The 21,358-nt window shown below is 28.2% G+C and overlaps 1 protein-coding gene across 2 annotated transcripts in view; it reads left to right on the top strand.

Annotated features, from left to right (window-relative positions):
* The window catches only part of corto (centrosomal and chromosomal factor corto), a 635,431-nt gene that overhangs the window by 578,082 nt on the left and 35,991 nt on the right, over window positions 1-21,358 (top strand). For both annotated transcript variants that reach the window (XM_075365273.1, XM_075365272.1), the window contains one exon: window positions 17,996-18,085. In XM_075365273.1, the coding sequence (XP_075221388.1) occupies window positions 17,996-18,085 (90 nt within the window). The remainder of the gene's footprint in view (window positions 1-17,995; window positions 18,086-21,358) is intronic.

The following is a 21,358-nucleotide window of genomic DNA, read 5'->3' as shown; positions in this document are numbered from 1 at the left end:
TGCGTTCTCTCTTGACTGTGCGAGCATGCTTTTCATATAACTGTCGGACTGCAGTAATAGGAGATCTAATTTAGTAGGTTTGCTGAAACATAATTTCTGCAAACCTATTTGCTGAGATAATGAGTCTTTTAAATGACTGCTTCTTGCTACTGTAGTAAATTATTGCTGGCAATTAAGATATTCAATGAAGAATTTCAATCGAATCACTTTAAATTTATTTTTAATTATCTATGCATATAAAGTTTATACTGTTTTTTATTAAGGTACCGTTAATTTTTTTTCAAGTATTTTTCATTAATAATTATTACAAAGCCATATTAAATACGCATTAAAAACCCGATTTTACGTATTTTTATTTGCTACTCTCGGGGTAAGTTTCAAACGATTTAAATCTTTTTCTTGAACAAAATGGTTTAACCGATTGCTCATTTTTATTATTTTCAAATCATCTTATACCGCATCTCACGATCATAATTTGAAATTATCGTTTGATACATGTTTCCGAAAAACGATACAGGCATTTTAGTTACAGAGACCCAGACGAATCAACTGAACGCACCACTAACTTGCTTAACATGATTAGTTAATTAGAAATAAATTTTTACTTGCGTGTTACTAGATGTAAGCTATAAAATCCAGTAATGGAAAAGGAGTAATTACATAAGCTATCAAACTCGGGCAAGGTTCTTGGTATATCAGATGATTTATATATTTAAGAATTAAATTTAAAAATATTCATGATGTAATTGGTGTTAATGCTCTGCTGTCCTTTTAAATTCTAAAGGATATAGTTAAATGTTTTTATTCATTATATATTTTACCTTATAAGAAGCTGAGTATAATTAATTATATTTTTCTATAACGTAATTCGTTATATGATAATTATGATCAGTTAATTAAATATGTTTGATTTATATCTAATTAAGATATATTATTACCAAAAAAATATTTAACATTATCTTTAAATTATTTTTATAATAATTACCATATTAATAATAATTATATTTATCTTTTAATATTAATTAATTAAATTCTTTAATAAGCTAAAATTTTATTTTAGTCTGATTAACTTGTTTTATATATACATTTTATTTTTGCGGTATCTTTAAAGAAACCGATATGTAAATGTAACTTCTAAATTTGTTTATACATAATTACCAGCCGGTCCGGCGAGCGAAGCGAGCCTGACCGTCTAGCCAGGGGGTTCTGGCCCCTGGACTCTCAACGCGTTCGTATCATCATGTTTGTGACAATATTAAGTATTTTACAGAACTATTTTAAGAAAAGATATATATTAGTGTGTAGAGAATATTTTTCTGAATATTTTGATGGTTTTATATTTAAACTAGGCGTTAGGAGTGAGTAGATAAAGAATTTAATCATTTTTAACAGAAATGTTATGTTTAACTCTCTAGCCATATTGATAACAAGGAGTTGCCTTAGGAACGCCGTCTTGTTCGTTTATTCTTATGTTTGTTCGTTTGAGTTTGTGTTAGTTGCCAATTCAGCTGCTGCTATTGGCGCTGAGCGGACCACGTGATTGGTGCAGAGCGTACCACATGATGCGTCGGGTGGCTGCGCACAAATAACTCTCTCCTGCTAAATAAAAAATCCTTTTTTTACTCCTAAATATTAACTAAATCCCATTATTTTATTAATTAAACAAGTATACACCTGATCACCACGAGACGTACTTACGAATCGGTATTTTTCGGTAGTGATCGGTACATTCCAATGCCTACTTTTTGGTTATAGTTCATTATTTTACAAAGAAAAACAATCACATAAATAAAAACATATATTATTAATATATATTTCGCATATATATCGATTAAAGAAATAATAATTATATATTACAAGTATAAATAATAACAATTACAAGTAATAAATATATAATAATATAACAAGTATACACCTGACCACCACTAGACACGTACTAACAAATTGGGATTTTCCGCTAGTGATCGGTACACTCCGGTGCCTGTTATCTGAGCAAATTATTTCTTATTTTTGAACGGAATGACTCATCACTCGGACTACTGGTGTTTTATGTGCTAAGCTAAGGGGGAGGTTACATACACATACGCAGACAGACACACATAAAAATACCCTTTAGTAAGGTAGGATACAGCATTCTCTCATTGAAACGGCTGGCTGTATAGCGAACATTACTGTACTAAGACAAAAATTTTGTAACGAGTGATTCTTTTACCTCTTATATTTTACACACACTATATCCTTTTGAAAGAATCAATTTTGAGCGATTCTTCCTGAGCGGTTTACAGTACAATAGCTAGATTTATATTTATTCATTAAAAACGAAAAAAATAAAACATTTAATTTCTAGTAGCGAAAATCATGTTATGTAATAAAAATTGTGCTAAATTCAGTAGGATAGAATTTTTTTTAAGTTATACAAACTTTTTAAAGCAACAGCAGTAATTTTTTTTTAAGGATGAGTAAGTAAACTTTAAATTGCCTTCGCTTGAATACTGAAAAAAGTTACTTCAATCGTAATTTTAAATTCTAATTTATAAATTATTTTCATTCTAACGAAAAAAAATTAAAAAATAATTGTGAAAAACGGAATTTCATAGCATTTATTTATCTCTACAAATTGCTATACTATAATTTAATCTAATATTAATAATAAAAAAATAAAAAAGAACAGGACTGCAAGCAATTATATGTAATTTAAATATATATATATTTTGTTCATTTTTACATTTTATAACCGTTGAAATTCTTAATAAAAAAATTATTTCAATTTTAATAATTTACAGTAATAAAAGAGGTCAGAGTGCAATTATTTCCATACATTTTAACTGCTTAGTTAATGAATCGTACAGAATTGCCGGTTGCGTAAATAATGAAATGTACAAAATATTTATAGGTTTTGACTGTAATTTTATTTAAATTCAAAAACGTTATTTTAATATTTTAGATCCTGTGCAGCAGATAAATTTTTATTTGTAAAAATTTCATACTTTATTTAAATTAGTTAGGTTAACTTTTAGGAGGCTAATAAAGACGAGAGACGAAATGTTATTCGTTTGATGAATCATTTACGACTAACGAAATAAAGAATAATATAATCGTTAATGATCAGGTAAAGAATAATAAGTAATTACAGGCTTACGGAACTCTTTACAAAATTATTATTTGATTTGATGTCTGAACTATAAGCATTTAAAAGAGTTGAGTTCTAAGTTTTGTTAAAAAATGAAGACTTTAATAATTATAAGTAATGGAAAAAAAAGGATGTACAGAATCTTTCTCATTCATTTTTCATTGTTAAAAATATAATGCATAATAAAAATGTGCTTATTCTTAGTAAATATTAGTATAACTCTCATCTCCTTCATAATAATAGACGGTAGAGAAGGTATATATGTACGCGCAGCGAGCGAACGCGCGCGCACACACACAAACATATATATACATATTACACAGAGTCTAATGAAGTTATAATGTTATTTTAATGGATCGGTAAATAACACAATTTAATGGAAACTTTACTGTACGTGCCTATTATACATTATTATTACTAAAAAGCATATAAAAGAAAGAATTTTTGTTTATATTTCTCTTTTTATTTTAACGTAGTATGTACGTATTATTTTTTTATATTTTTATACGCGCCCACCGGTGTGTGTATGTGTATGCGTGTGCGGGCGCGCACTTATGTAAAAGAAGCAAAGCCATTAACTAATCTATTAACTCCGACCTTATCCTTTAACTTTTCATTGAATGATCATTTGGAATCCTTTTGACGCATAAAAAATTTCCGAAAATCTTTATTTTGAAATTTTTTTCATGCTTGCTCAAATTTTACCTTCCCAATCTATAACCAAAAATTGATTTATCGACTTTTGGTTATATGATCTGTCCATAATGGTATTCTATTATTTATAACGGCCATTAAAAATTATGTTATATCTATTCTAAGTTCGTTATGTAGTAGAGGAACTGAATAAAATGCACTATTTTCCATAAGAAGTAGTACTTGATGATTTAAGACAGTAGTTCCCAAACTTTTCCGAATCGCGGCGCCCTTTTTCAATTAAAGTTTTTCCATGGCGCCCTACCCTAAGTAAAAGTATTACTATTCGTAAGTAAGAGATAAAATAAAATAAAACTCGTGTATCTTCATTATTCTTAATAATTATTGTCTTGGTTCAATTAATTATAAAGCTTTTACAATATTTCGCAGCGCCCCTGTGAAGAGGCCGCGGCGCACAGTTTCGGAATCGCTGATTTAAGGTATAATTTGATAATTTACTTTCCCTCTGTGCATTTCTTACAGCTGTAATGTGTAAAAAATACTTGAGACACAAGAGGTACGAAACTAAGTTGTTTTCTCTGACAGTGGTAATGTTCAGTACACATTCAGTCCATATGGTGAAATTCTGTGGTTTCCAGACTGCGGATTTTATGAAAGTCCTCTATAATAAAACGTAGAAATTTTACTTTTACCATAATTTCAGTATTTTACATTATAATACCTAAATTATAAGTGCTCTTACAGCATTCATAAATTAATGGACGTCTAGATATTGGTGATGGTTTTTATTACTAGTTTTATAATTATTACATAGAATATTAATTACTATTAGTGCTAAGGAGTACAAAATTTATCAGCTTAGCATATATGTAATGCAAAGTGCATATACTGTTACGGTAGGCAACACACACCACATGCTACCGACCTCTATTAATAAATAATATTCTTTTAATTATTCATAAATAATCAAGAAGTATAATAATACAATATAGGGGTAATAATAATAAATTTAAGACTACATTTTATCTCTTTTAATATATAATATATATATACTTTTTATGAAGTCGAAGTTTACTTCAGGAATATGCTTCTACTTAGATTTATTTTCTATCTTTATTTTCCCAGCAGTTATAGTAGAGCATACCAATATTGCAAAAATGGGAAAATTTTGGTTTAGTACCGTAAATCACCGTTTTATTTTTCTTGTGTTTTTTCTCACGAAGATCATAACATGAAGTGTTGATAATTCGTGTATCATGGCGTAGGGATTAAGAAGTCAAGTTTGACTGAATCAAACATCTTCAAATTTCTATATACATCATTAATTCTGTGAAAGTTTGAAGTCAGGATTTCAAAGTGGTGGAGAAAAATAAAATTGGATCACGGGCCACATTCGGATTATTTGCCAGGAATTGTTAACAAAGCTGTTGCTAATATTAATTAAAAAATAAAAAATTATTTAAAAAAAAAAATTATTAATTAAATTTTTAAGTTTTAAGTTTATTTTTTATTAAATTTTCTAAGAATATACTGTTTTTCGATATGTTTCCTTACTTAGAAAAATATAAATTTGTAATATGCAATCTTACCCCAATCAAATGCGAAACACAGTTTTATTAACTGAAACCAAATGATAGAAAGAAAATTAACAGATTAATACAATATAAAAAACCCACTGATTTTCTACTCTAATCTGTTATTTTGTTAAATAAATCATTTAATAAATTGTGAATGAAAAATGAAATTTATTTTTTACATTTACAATGGGGTAATTACTATCGTGAATTGTAATAAGTAATTTAATAAAAGTGCTAATTACATTTGGCAATATTTAAGGAATTAAATTTCAGATATAATCATTAGTAATTGATTTTATGTTTTACGTATGTAAGATTAGATAAAACATGTAATACTTGATATTGTATTGATGTTTAAATGTAAATAAATAATTAATTTCACTTATTCTCTAGAAATACCAAGCTTATTCAACTGAGAGAGTCATGCTAGACTTATTGACAATTTGGCTATTTCTACACTCGCAATTCAGGTGTGATTTCTCTAATTTTGATGTCTTGTATATACCATTCAGTTCAATTGTTGGTGAGAGTTCTCTTTACGGGTATTGGCGCCTGTCCTCGGATGTTTTTATGTAGATTTCATAAGGAAGCAACTTGTTGTAATTGATACCATGAAACGACTTCCAGAAAATTTCGACATATTTTCGCGTTTCACATTCCCCAGACCCCAAAACCACGTCAGCTCAAACGTTTATATATATATATATATATATATATATATATATATATATATATACATATGTATATTTATTTCACTTTCATATGGACACGAAAACTACCGTAATTTTGCGCCAGTCACTTTTAAATTGTTCATTAAAAATAACTCGTCCCAAAATCTCGGTCGAGTTCGTTAACGACCAAAATCGGACCATAGTAGTGGAAATGGAGGGCTTTTTCGAAAAAAATAAAATATCGCTATAACTTTCTTATTTAGTAAAATATACAATTCGTTTAAAATTGCTACTATTCTTTAGATAAGGGCCTAAAACGTGTTATATAAAGTAAATTTTTTATATATCACCAACCACTGGCCCAGGGAGTTGAAAAAATGGGGTTTCGAAGACAAAAAATCATACCTCCCTTAATAGGTACAGTATCGAATAGGTTTAAAGCGGTCATTAGTCCCCTAAACAATACCTAAAACTTTTGTGTGAAATAATTTTTGATATGACCAACCCTTATGGAGAGGGATGACTGAAATGTTGCTGGAATTGTAAGAAGATGGGACTTGTCGTATGCTAAACATGTGAAACTTTTTTCACATGCAACCATCGTCGTGTTGAGTAAATTTGACGTTTTTCTTAACTTTTAGGTGGAAATTTTTTTTATCCCCTAGTTAGCACTAGTGAAATCTACCTCACCTTCCAGTGCACTGAAAGGATTTTTTTACTACGTGGAGCAAAACGTTTGAATCACATATACTAGAGCTGATCACTGTAAAATCTTTGAATACTTCCTGGATGAAAATACCTAAAGCTAAATATCTCCTAAGGGGTTATGAGCGGGATGGATCCTTTTTCGTAGAAAAGTACCTTAAAGTATTTCTTGGATGGGCTTGTTTATCTCATTTTGCTGTCCAAAATGTTTAATAAATCGTCTTCTTTATCATTATCCACTCTTTTCTTTCATATTGTTCATTGTTCCCTTTTTGGTGGACCACACAGAGTATTGGTTAATTCTTATTGTGTCTTTGATAAGGATGAAGGAAATTATGCACTGAATTTTATGAATGCAATTATTTAAAAAATTCTACCACCTGAAGAGACCTTGAAGCGTACTCTTTTAATTGTGATTTTTTGACTCGTTTTACTACGAAATAAAAAAACGAGTATGAACGAGTTTACCCCTTTTGATGCTAAATCGTCCCGTTTTTACGAACCATCCTTTTATCCAAACTATGAATTCTTTTTTCATCATAATTTTCCTAAATTTTTTCTTAGCACCCACTGGATTTCTGTAAAATATGTCCATGAGTTGTAAAGTTACTACGGTGTTTTAAAAGAAAGAAAGTGTTGCTATTAACTATAATTAATAATTATCATTAGTTTTTATTGTTTTAAATTAAATTGATTTTCCGGCCTCTGTGGTGCGAGTGATAAAGTCTCGGCCTTTTATCCGGAGTTTCTGGTATAAATTCCGATCAGGGATGGCATTTTTACACGCTAAAAAAAATTATCATTCATCTCATCCTCTGAAGTTATACCCAACGGTGGTCCTGGAGGTTAAAAAAAAATTTAATTGATTTACAATATTGTAAAAAGTACGGTAAAAGAGAAAACCAATAATATTAGAATTTTTGTTTACGTGTGTTATTTTTTCGTTCAATCATATTTTTTTTTTGGCATTGGATAAAATGATATCAGACTGAAGCAGACGCGTCAGGTTCTTTTGTGTTGTATTCTTTTTCCAATTGGAAGAATGACAATTTGATGGAGGAGAGAGACATTGTTGGCCTCAATATCCGGTCGGATTGTTAGGATATGCGCAGTGTATTGGTAAAACACACACACACATACAGAGACAGAGAGAGAGATTGAGGGTGAGAGAGACACACACATATATATCATTCTTTCTTTCTCTTTTTCTATCTGTATATCTATCTTTCTCTGTATAGACCATAGTTGTCCACTTCAATCTGCCTGCTTTCCCGCCAGGGTTGCCAGAACAAATGGGATCTATCTGTCATTTGAAAGTGTCCAACTGAGCTAACCTGAGTCCTTTTCAATTCTTTTCCCCTTTATTCCCTAAATGTTATTGAATTGAATAATATTTTCTTCTACTCCCCTTTTTTTGTTACCACCGTAATTTGTATGTAGACTCTGTTCTGCATGTTTTATATTTATGAAAATATATATTTTTTAATTTACATTCGAGCAATAAAATGTAGGTTTTAAAATGTTTCTTCTACCTCTTATATTATTTATAATTTTAACAAAGTTGTTTTTATTTATGATCATATTCATCAACTACTACCACCCTTTATTACAAGCTTTCTTTAATATTTCTTTCTTTTTAATTTCTTTACTTTACCTCCTCTACTTTCAATTTCACACTCTCTGTTGAATTGAAATCTTTTACTACGCTACATTAAATAAGCACTAAATACTTAAATAATTCAATCTAGCCTTTTTTCCGGCGTAATTTCCTGTTTAATTTCTATCAAAATACGTGATTTAATTTTTAAACTTTGATTTTATATGTAATTTATTTTTGTTTCACTTGATTTTTTATTATTATTATTAATATTATTATTTTTTAACCGTTTATTTACTCTTTTACGCCTTAAGAAATTAACAAAGTAATTAAAATCAATTTTAATAGAAGTTAAAAATTTAACGGTTTTTTGTTACATTTATATCTTTTTTCAACGAGTTGTGTTAATTTTTATTCAATTATACTCGTGAATTTCAGGCTCATACTCGATAGTAAAAGAAAACTTAAGAGTTTTCTTCCTTATTTTTATGAATATGCCGGTTTCTCAACTTTTGTGTCCATTTTGAATTTTTTTCATAAGGGCAGCGTTTTTTTCTTCTTTTTTTACAGAAATAATAAAAAACATAACATAATTTAGAAAAAAAGCAATTTTTTAATCGAATAATTAAAATAAGATTAGTAAGTTGTCAATTTATTTTTTATTTATTTGGCACCGACTTAAAAAAGTGGTGCCAAAAAAAAGTGGTAATTTAAAGAATGTTGTGATGTTTCTTTTTTTTATTTGTTTGTTTTTTGTTTTGAAGTCTTATATATTTTATTGATTTGATGTACTTCACAATTCTTTTCTTTTCTAATTTCTTAATCTCATTATACCTTATACCTCTTTCATAATTTCCAATAATATTATTTCTTAATTACTTATATTTTCTAATTGTTATATTTCTTTAGAGGGTTTTCCATATAAAACCTCCTTTAGAGGGTTTTCTTTGTAAAACAAAATTAAGTAACTTTATGATTCGTTTCTTTTTGTCTTTTTTTTTCATAGGAACTAACACAGACATTTTTTTTCTACAGTTAATCTTAGAACTAAACCTCATAACTCCATATGTTATACGTTTAAGAATATTTTTGTTGAATCAGTATTTTAGAAAATATCGGAAAATTTTCTACAAGAAAATAGTCCAAATTGTTTAATAAATTATTGTACAATTAATTTATATCTTAACCATAAAATCATTTTATTCATTTATATACATTGGTTATAAGTTTTATAAATTTCTTTACTTTTTATACGTATGTATTTGTAGTAAAGATAATGGTCTGTTACCACAGTATTAATTAAAATATTTTAATTTAATGAATAACTTTTTTAATCTTATACGTTATAAATATTGGGCTGAAAACCAATTTCCAGTTCGTCCGGACATACTACTGGACGGATCGAGCTGATTTTTATTTTTATTTTGCTCGGAATGACAGATATGTCATTAAGCGTCATCGGACCCCAGCTTGAATCTACTCTGAGAAATCCTCATTTATTCTTTAATTGAGCAATTTTTCGAGTTTATTACTCCCAGGAAGATCACTTTGAAAGTCCATCGATGCTTGATAACATATCTGTGGACCATTTCGAGAAAAAAAGAAAGATCAGCTTGATCCGGCTGATCTAAACTAGGTTTTAGAATCTCTGGACTGACTGGAAATAGGTTTTGTGCATGAAGTTTACCTGTGATAGAAAAGGAAAGAGAAAAACATCGAAGCCGGGGGTGAAACAATTTGTAAATGGAATAGGGTTTTATCAACTTTTTGAAAATATACTACATAACAGTACTTTTTAATAATATAGTTCTGGAGAATTACGGGTCCACTAGGTTTTTAGCCGACTTTTAAAATATAAAACATTACTTTGTAATAATACTATGGAGCAGCAAGAGGCCATTAGTAATATATTTTTATTTTATTTTAATAAATTTTACAAAATTTTCCTTGCTCTTTCCTAAGAAATGCAACATTATTTTTTCTTTTTTCTTAGAAGTATCATCTTATTATTCTTGACGTACTATATGTAGTTATATAAATATACAAAATTAGTATACAATAACATATTATATTAAATATTTTGAAATTATATGTTATATGAAGTTAATAATTTATTAGGAAACGATTGTAGGAAAATTTAATTACATTACACATAAGGGAAAAAGTTATCTCATGGAACAAGTGTGATAAAGTAGAAATGAATATTAGTGGTAGGGATAAAGTTGTTTTTACCTAAATTAAATAATTTCGGTTAAATCCTTAAAACAATGGATGAATGGGTTTTTAGTGTGAGAATAAAGGGTTAGAGAGTGGAATGGATGAGATTGTAGAGGGGAAATTGTGGTAGAGGAGGCGAGTTCGAATAATGTGTATAACAGAGTACAGTAGTGTGTGTGTGCGTGTGTGTGTGTGTGTGTGTGTGTGTGTGTGTGTGTGTGTGTGTACACAATGCAGTGAGGGCTGTGAGATAAGCGGATGGCATTCAATATAGGAGTCTAACATTAATCACGGCAATTCTCCTCTCTCACTGATGATTGTCAACTAACGGGGGTTGTCATTGCATAGCACGGTATTATATACATCAAGCACAACCAGGATTCCTTCTGCTGTACCAAAATATTCTCTCCATTCCCCTCCTACAAATTCTCTCCCCTTACCCCGTAACGTACCAACATTACTCTTTCTCTCTCGCTCTCTCTTACTCTCTCTGATACTGTGTCATTCCTTCACCGTACCTCATATGCTCCTTTTCCTGTCACATCATTTGTAAGACAGCTATAAATTGTCATAATAACAGTATGCATATCATTATTACTGATAACTTATCCGTTATTACTTTCTATATCATTATTATTATATCATTATCATGGTTATTACTCAAAGATTATTTGGTTCGTTTTAGAAAAATTCAATATCCTGCACTGATTGTCATAATTGATAGAAAAATATCGTGTTGACTAATATAATTAAAAACAGAATAGATTAACATTTTTATTTTTGGAAAAAATTAACTGGCAGGTCGTTAAACATTTTTTTTTTAAATCTGTACTTAAAACTATAAATTAAAATCAATTTTTACTAAATTATGGCTACTCGTTTATTAAAGGAATCACGTATGTCTAGAATTAATTTTTTTTCATTTTTGAACTATATTTAAAGATAACTCCTTTTACAAATAAACTAAATCTAAGCAACTAATTATCAACTTAAAGACAGTAGACTTACCGACAAACATTATACGAAAACTGATACGATTCTGAAGTAGATATTATGAGACATATTTAGTTAAAACAATATAAGTATTCGTTTGTTCAGCCGGCATCCGTGGTGTGAGTGGTAGCGTCTCGGCCTTTTATCCGGAGATCCCGGGTTCGAATCCCGGTCAGGCATGGCATTTCACATACGTTACAAAACATTCATTTCATCCTCTGAAGCAGTAACTAACGTTAGTCCTGGAGGTTAAAAAAAATAATCATTTGTTCAAATGAATTAGCATTTAGTTCTAGTTGGAGTGCTTGTCAGATTGGTCTCGTTAAAAAAAAAACCTTTTTCAAAAGTAATTTTAATTGGTGATTATAAAATTAACTTATGCGCGCGCGTGTGTATAGAAATAGCAATATTATTTCTCATATGCATCTTATGAAAAAAAGGAAGAAAAATCAATATGATTTCTGATTATATTTTTAATTTGTAAAATAAATTAAAAAAGCGGAAATAAATTTGTTTATATTTTTAACTAAAAGTTTTGAATAATTGATCTAAAAAAATCACGTGATTCGATCGATTTAAATACGCTTAATATTGATTTACATTTTTATTATAACTGATATTGAAACTGATTTTAATCTTCTTTTCTTGTTTATTTTTAATATGTGATGTAATTTTCTATTTTTATGAATTTTACGGAATGTATACACATATATCTAATATGAAATTTCTTTTTATATGCTAAAATCTATCATGCTTTAAAAAAAATATTTTATAGACTTTTAGAAAATAGCATGCATCGTATAGAATTTTATTTTTAAATGATTATGTACCGTGTGTAATTCACGTGATGAAAACGAATCATTTGATATTTATTTTATGAAAATTGGTAAATAAACATACCACACTAAAAAAATACCCTTCTCTTTAGGTTCCATATTAAAAAAAAGAAATATATAGAAAGATAATTCAAATCAAAGTAATTAATTTTAAAGTTTTCTCCTGATCACTTTTTCCGTTGACTACATATTTACGCAAGATTACTATTTATATGATGGTAAGAGGATTACATTATACCTTTGAATCATTAAAAACAGAAGTTTCTTTTAATGGTAAATTTAAAAAACATGTATACTAATACATAAATGAATAAAAAAAATACATAAATAAATAAATTCAAAAAAGTATTTTTTGAATAATCTGAAACCTCTTTCTGTACTCTTGGGAAGAATCCGTATGTATCTCCCTGTTTATTAGTATATATACACAAGCGCGCGCTCTCTTTTTCATTTATATATATTTCTATAGAATTTTTTTTATTAAATGTTGAAGTGAAAATTCATTACCATCAATATATCAAAAATTTTCGTCGATGATATAAAACCTTCAAACTATTAAAAAAATTTTAAAGTTGTAAAAATATTGATTAAAATTCATTTATAAAAAGTTTTCCGAACCGGTATTAAGAAATAGAATTTTTCTAAAAAATAATTTTCTAAAGTTGTATAATTTTCTAAAAACTTTTGCAGACGCTGAAAATATTCCCAAAAATATAATATTGTAGTTAAGTAATAAATAATAAATAATAATAATAATAATAATAATATTGTAGTTAACAATAATAAATAATTTTATTGTTTTATCAAATCATACGAAATATAATTGACAATATTGGGGTCGTATATTTATTATTTTTTTTTTAGTAAGTATATTTAGTTAACAACTAAATGCTAACGCAGTATAAGCGGAACGTACTAAAGCATGAACGGAATTTGTTTGTAGTTGACGAAGTACGGTCATGCTTTGTTGAAATTATTTTGACGTAATTGTCCAGTAATTCATGATAATATTTATTCGATCTAATCCTGTACATTTAAAAGGCAATATTATTCTATGATTACTTCTACTTAAGCAATAAGAGACTAACATACTATAATTTCGTGATAGATTGCTAGATATCTAACCCGAATTTCATTTTTTATTTTATATCACCATATAAATTCGGTTAGATAACTATCTAAATGGTAGCAACAAACAGTCACCCGATGTTTTTTATTATAGCATTTCGTCTCGTTTCAAATATCTTTTCTATTTGTTGTATGTTTGCAATTCGCATTCTGGTAGTAATCTACAAAATTAAATTTATTATTAAACCTCAGAATGATAAAACAACCCAGCTGCAAGCAACAAATCGTTTGTTATATCCGTACCAACTACCCAATTTAATGACGTTCTGGAAGCAATTCTGTGTATGTTTTATATAATATAAATAGCTAGTAAAATTATTTCTTATAAGGATAACTTAGTTTTTGTACTATTATGTTATACATATCTGATATTCAAAATATTTTTTGAAGAAAAATATTTTGAATATCAGATTTGTAATCAGTTATAGTTATCAGTTAAGTTAAATAGTTAGTTATAGTTAAAAATAGTTATTTTTTGAAGTTAAAAGTTAATAGAGTACTTTAATTGTTAAGTTAAATTACAATTAAAATTTCTCGTGTTCTAAAGAACTTAGAACTTAGCAAATTATTGATGCTTGTTTTTGTTGGCTGTGACAAAAAATTGAGACTTATAGAAGTTTTTTATTTACTTATTTTTACATTTTAGAGAAGTTTTTTGAAGCTGGTAATGTTTTTCTCAAAAACTTATTTTAGATATTTAAAGAAAATATCTTAGTCGTAAAATTTAAGAATTTGATAACACTTTTATTTATTGTCAAATTACATAATTAATTTTAGAATAATAATCTCATTTTTATTGCTGGTGGGTTGCTGTAAAAAAAAAATATATATATATATATATGTATATATATTTTTACTATAGTAGGTTAAAAACATAAAGTTGCAGGTAACTTTTCATCCTACATGTGTTACTGTTTTATTATTATTTTCTGTAAGTGACTGAAATGATAAACGTACCTCTCTATTGTCTTAATATTTTATATTAGGTTTTTGATTAAAACAAAAAACTATTGCGCAGTTCTACGCAAGAAACCGTATTTTTGTTAATTTAATTTGGTGTTAATATTTTTCTAATTTGGTTTAATACTGCTAACAATAGATACCGCGAAAATAAAGAAAATCCAACGTACCAACTTGTAGCATCATAATGAACCACGCTTCTAACTTACTCCGCTCAATTTCTTTAAATTTTAAATTAAGCGTAACAAGAATCCCTCAACCAATCTTTACCAAATTTTTATATGCACAATTTCAGATAATCTACTACAGCAATCTAAATTTCAATGAAATTGATCCAGTAGTTTTGGAGATATTTAAGCCGCAAAATTGTATACATAATCATATATAAATTTTACATATATATACATATATTCTTAAGGAATGATTTTAAGTGAATGATATTTTCGTACTTCTCATACCTCAAAATGTAAATTCATTTTCATCCCCCACTTCCATCATGCAACCGAAAGTAATACTGACTTTAAGTTGACTCGTCGTGAACGAGAAGCTGTGACCAGACTTAGAATCTGTCACACGCTATTGACAAATTCATATTTGTTAACCGGCGAAGAGAGACCAATGTGCGGTGTTTGCAATAAAACACTTACAATTAAGCATCTAGTAGAAGAGTGTACAATATATGAGGACCTCAGAAAGAGGTTCCGTCTAAGAAATGACATTACTGCTGATCTGGATAATGGAAATGAAGAAAAGATAGTAGCTGCATTTTTACACGCCAGTAGACTTCTTAGAAGTCTGTAAAAGTTGAAAAATTAATAAAGCTGTGTTAAAGAATCTCTTAATTGGAATTCATTATGTATATGGGTCTCGAAGCGTGGCACGTGTAGTGATGGGAGGTAGCTCTCTTGCCTAGGCCATCCTGGCTCGTCTGCATTCAAAAGCAGTGAGTCGGGGTGTGTCCAATGATGGCATGGGGGACCCTCAAGGGTAAACTGAGGGCGCGAGGCTATGGGTAAGCGCAATGGATCCCTGTAGCCTGTTTATAAGGAACTGCCACGGCATCCTGGCGCGACTAATATACTGCTTCACGGCGGTTCTTGTCGCCCCGAGGGTGCTTAAACAAACTATAAACGAGACAGGTAGAAGAAAGAAATGGTATTAATAAGTAGTATTTTTAATTTCATGGTCTTTTTGAGAACCTCATCTCAAATTTTAATATCGGGGCCCTTTACACCCCGAGTGTTGTTTTGTCTTGTTGTTGTGTCTTAATGTTTATATGTTGGTTGTGCTTTTAAATAAAATGTAAGGGCCCTTTACACCCTTACATATGACGATCCTGATGGTGATACTAATTTCTTTTAAAGAATGTGACGAGGGCTAATGACCCTAGCAGTCGATGCCCATAAAAATTTAGAAAAAAAAATAATACTTCTAATGAAGCGAAGATTCTGTAAAAATTCTAAATTAACTGTAACTAGATAAAAATGGTAAGTGGAAAAAATTAATTTTTTGCTTTGTTAGTTGGCCAAAACCTATACATATGTAATACATTCTGCACAATTATCTGTGTTATTCATTTATTTATCTGTACAGTGGAGGACTATGCGTAACCTACTAAATTTAATTTTCTGACTTAATTTCTCTTGAAATATTTTTATATTCTATTAAAGTTTTTTGAAAAAATAACTTATCGTTGTACTAACTCTATAAGCTACATCCAAAGGAATGACCAAATAACGTTTGTAATACATCAAACTCCATACCTGTTTACTGATATATCCTCATACTACAATTATAATTATTTGCTCAAAATCTGATACGCATAGCATCATAATCAGACAGAACAATCCCTTATAACCGTCCTAATATTACCCATACAGATAAAACCACTTATAATAATCTACATAGTTATCGTTAACTCCAACTTTACAACCATCACACAACATAAAAAAAAACTAAATAAATGCAGACCACTCGTTGATAAAAATCTACATGTCGAAAGAGAAAAAAATGTAAATAGTTTAAGTAATCTATCTACAATAGGTACGTGTTCTCAGGAAACTTTATGAAAGCCTCCTTTAGCTATAGATTCGTCTCCTTATCAATATTCAACTACAGAAGTCGGTTGTTTTGATTATCACAACAATAGTTCGATCTTACCTCAATCTTACGTAACACTACGGCTATGTAATCTTGTTTAGTAAACCATACCTAACACTTCCCGTCTCAAGACGTGCTAAACAAAATATAATTAATAAATTGTCAGCCAAGAAAACTGAAACTCAAAAAATTACTTAATGTAATTTTTTTAAGCCACTTGACTTAAAAATAATAACTAATTTAAATTATTTTTTATCATTTTAAATTTATAATAATTAATTAGTTTATTTTACGAATTTATTATTATAATAAAATGGATGTACTCGTATACGTGGGTGGGTATGTGTTGTGTTTGTAATTTCTTTTCATTATTTCTTTCAATTAGTAATCAATTAGTGTAGAGTTGGAGTTGTCGACCTACTATCATTTTTATTTTTTTTAAATTACAATAATAATAATGTTGCGTGGATAATAAATTATATTGGAAAGTGGATATTATTGTTGACTAAAATAATTGGTTATCGTTTATTTCAATTTGCCCACCCTTAATGTCATTCCATTGTTTTGATATTCATTTCACAAATGCATAAAGAACTTATATACGTCATTCATGCACAAAATATAATATAAATTGTAGTTTTTAATTGAAATATTATATTCTAAAAAAGTATAATGAATCTACTGGAAAAAGATGAGATCATGTATTACAATAATTTGCTGTCAGAATAAATTTTTTTTTTTTTTTTGTAAATAAAGCATACGTACATATTGATATATGAAATCTGTATATAATTTGCTTGTAAAGGATACATCATTTTAAAAGATCTATACATTTTTCATTAAATTTTGAAATCAGGGGAAAAATCATCTGAGTATATACAGAGTGTTAACAAAGTATGGTCACCCATTAATATTCAAAGGGAAATTCAAACGTATTAAATGGAAAGGTAGGGTTGTGACGGTTAATTAAAAGGAAAATGAAAAAAGATTTTGACTAAAACACTTGACTACGAATACCTTAACCAAAATTGTGGGCGTATAAAGTTTTTCACAGATAATCCCCCCCCCCAAACATGATCTAAGCTTATTTCTTAAATAACTGCTTGACAGTGAAACTCTAATAAAATACAACTTTTCAAATGCTCCTACTTCGAATCGATCTATTTTTCGGTTTGATAACAATACTTGGATATACACAATACTTGGATATATACAGTAGGTCTATTTTTGAAACTACCTGTGATAAAAGATAAATGGCCGCCGTTATGGTTAAAATTGTCGTAGCCCAAAGATTTTTATGTTCAAATTTTTGTTTTATCGTAATTTATAGGATTTATTTTATTTTATTTTTTTGATAAATTATTTTGATTTTTGTAGGCATTATTTTTTTTATTTTTGTTTTTTTTTATTTTCTTTTTTCTTTTTAGGTACGTGGGTTGGAACCGGTAGTCATCATCGCTCTCAACCAGAAAATGTTAGCCAATCACAAAACCAGAATATGCAGCCATATTATTTACGTAAGAAATAAAATACATTTCTCTTAACAAAAAATAAAATTAACAATCAACAAATTAATAATTTTTTTTTTTTAATAAATTTGATAAAGAAAAAAATTGAAAGGAAAAAATGTATTATTTTATTTTACAAATAATCATCTTTATATTAATATACTATTGTCTGTTTATGAAGCTCAATGATTATAAAAAGTAATAAAATCTTGTTTAAATTAATCATTTTAAATCTCCGCTGATCTGCTTGGTAAAGTTACGTTTTTCTATTTCATACGCTATGTTCCATATTCTGATCCTGGAAATAACTAAAGTATTTCTTCTCATGCTAAATATTTCCTGTTATAGGTTGGTTTTACTAAGGAGGATATTCAGCTGTGAAAATTTCACTTAATTTCGGAAAAAAAAGTGGCAAAATAAGACATAAAAGACAAACATTTTATTGATATTTGAGGATGTATAAAAACAGCAACTTTTTTTTGTAAAACATATCGGAATATTTTTGTCCTCGTGTGTAGGTTAATCATTCATTCATGATTATTTTTTATTCTTGATGAACGATTTACAATTTAACTGATACACGCTACAGATTCCGGAATGGAAAAGGTTGTTATTTGTACGTGTTTTTTTGAAAACTCTTTTACTCTGTATGAAATACAAGGTTCGTCTTGTATATCATTTTGTTGTTTACATCTTGGGTAATATGTTCTAATTTTCTGAGGGGTTATAAACAGAATAGTCCCCGTCGCTTGAAATTGGTCTAGAAATTATTCTCATGTTAAGATTCATTACCTCTTACTGCATTCTTCTTTTGTTAGGTTTTCCTTTCTCATTCTTCCTTTTTTTCTTCTTCTTGAGCCCTTATTCCACAATTTGGGTGTAAGTTAGACACCACTTAGGATCCATATCTAAGATATGGAGACTGCAGTGCTGGTCCATCGTTAGTGTAATGATAAAGAGTAAGGCGGCCGGAACTGTGCTGGACCCTTGTTTCCCGTCCAGTGGTGTGCAACCAGCACATTGCCCAGTAAAGTTTGACCTCCTAATCTTTCCTAAAACACAAATAAATTACCGTAACTACAAAATTAAAATAAATTTCAATTTCCCCTTTTACGAGTTTTTCCTTTTTACTGTTGTCATTCGTTGGACTAATTTAGAATCTATCTGATTATGATTTTGAATTCATTTTTTACTTTAAGAAAACATATTTATATAATACAATTTTTTTTCTCTCTAATTTTCCTTATGTAACTAATTAAGTAAACTAATCTAAACTGTTTTGACCCATGAACCTTATTCTTTCACTAAAATATAGCAGATATGTTTGCTTACATGTATGTTGGAAAATATACGTGTATGTTTCTACAGAATGTTTGACATATACTTCTATCTAAAAGACTGATTGTTTAGATAATAATCATTCATTCTAACAAAATCATATTTTCCAAAAAAATAATTTTATCAGATTATTCTTTAAAAAAATCAAATTCGTTCTGTATGTTATAAAATTGTAAAATAATTTGTAAAAAAAATTCATTTTATGGACGGAAATTTCCATTTTTGTTATATATAGATTTTTAATAATATATAAATGTTAGTGAACTTATATTCTCTTTGTGAAGTTCATTGATCTTTTAATATTAATTAATTATTAATGCATTAATTTGGTTTCATTTTAATCGTAAATGTAATGAACATTTTCACTTGCGAGTATTGTGTGGTAGCAGTTGTGCGACCTATTTTGTAGTTATTTTCGTACACTCTTTTATAAAAAGATATTATACATAATTTCAGTCGGTAGGTCTTTTAATTATTTATACATTATTTTTTTTATTTTTAGGTTTTATATACAGCTATTTTTTCACATATTTTTTATTCCATTTTAATATTTAAGTATTTGTGATTTAAATTAATAAAATATTTCTTGCCATTTGCGTTTTTTTATTCTAACTGACATGTAGTGTATGGGAAAAAATTTAATCCTAGAAACTTTATATTCCGAATTTCATATACAGTACTTTGATTTATTCTGTTATTGAAAGTTAAAATATCATTCAGCGTATGGTACAGTTTTGCTAGTGATTTGATAGAAAAACTAAATATTAAAATTAAAAAAGTTAAAATTGTATTTGCATAATATATATAATTAAAATAAAACAGTCTAGAATTTTATATTAAACTCCTTTTAAAATGTTAACTATAACTTCCATAACTTTACTATTTAGTTTTAAAATATCTTTAAATAGATCCTAATTTTTAAGTTAATATTCTTTATTATTTATTTAAGTTTACTTATGGGAACTTTCCAATTAATTTTATTAAAAAAAAGATATCTGCATTATTAAAACTATGTGTTAAATCGTTGTGAAAATATTTCATAAATTTTAGAATGATTTTTAACTGAAATCTATTAAATTTTTTGCAGTATAGTTTTGACATTAATTTAAACATTTGTACAAAATTACAAGTAAATAATATTTTTGTTATTTATAACTGATATATCTTTTTTCAAAACGTTATTGGTATCATTAAAAAAAATTCAAGGTGTACGTAAATTCCTTTACGTTTCAATGGCAACAGATTATAACTTCCGCTGCTGGTATGTGTAGTATTATTATAGAAAACTATTATATCATTTAATTCATTTTTTCGTAAATTAAATTAAAATTAAAAATTAATTAAAATTTTTCATGAATTAATTTTTTTAAATTAAGCTTTTCATTTTATTTCCTGTATTTCTAACGATTTCGATGTTTTGTTTATAAAACAATCTGTCATTTACTTTTTCCTTACATCATTATACATTACTTACCACAATTGAAACAAATTTTGTGCCTTTTTTTTATAAAAAACAGTTTCTTCAGTGTCGAATTATAGGAACGTAAAGAAATAAATAACATTTTTACCTCCTTCCTGAAGTCGGGTAAAAATTTAAAGTAAGTAAATTTGTTACTGCAAATTATTTATTATTATAAAATCATCAATCCATTTTCTATTATAAAATCACGTTAAGTTTATTAGATTTGGTAATAATAGAATAATAATAATAAATAGAGTGTAGTGTATTAACAGGACTGCGGGAGTCTAAGCAAAAGTCAGAAGTATTCTCCTTTCCCGATTATATGGTTAAAAGAGAAAAAAAACCAGCAGGAAGGCGTTATGAGGTCAGGGACGTAACAAAAGGCGAGACGAAGGGTGGGCAATAGATGAAACTGGAATGGAATGTAATGGGATGTTTTGCAGGCGCAGCAGCAGGCGAGATGCCGAACGGGCAAGCTGGGG

The sequence above is a fragment of the Lycorma delicatula genome, chromosome 5 (assembly GCF_047948215.1).
Source record: "Lycorma delicatula isolate Av1 chromosome 5, ASM4794821v1, whole genome shotgun sequence".
Taxonomy (NCBI): Eukaryota; Metazoa; Arthropoda; class Insecta; order Hemiptera; family Fulgoridae; genus Lycorma; species Lycorma delicatula.
The sequence above is the reverse complement of the archived record's forward strand: the minus strand, read 5'-3'. Positions and strand labels throughout refer to the sequence as shown.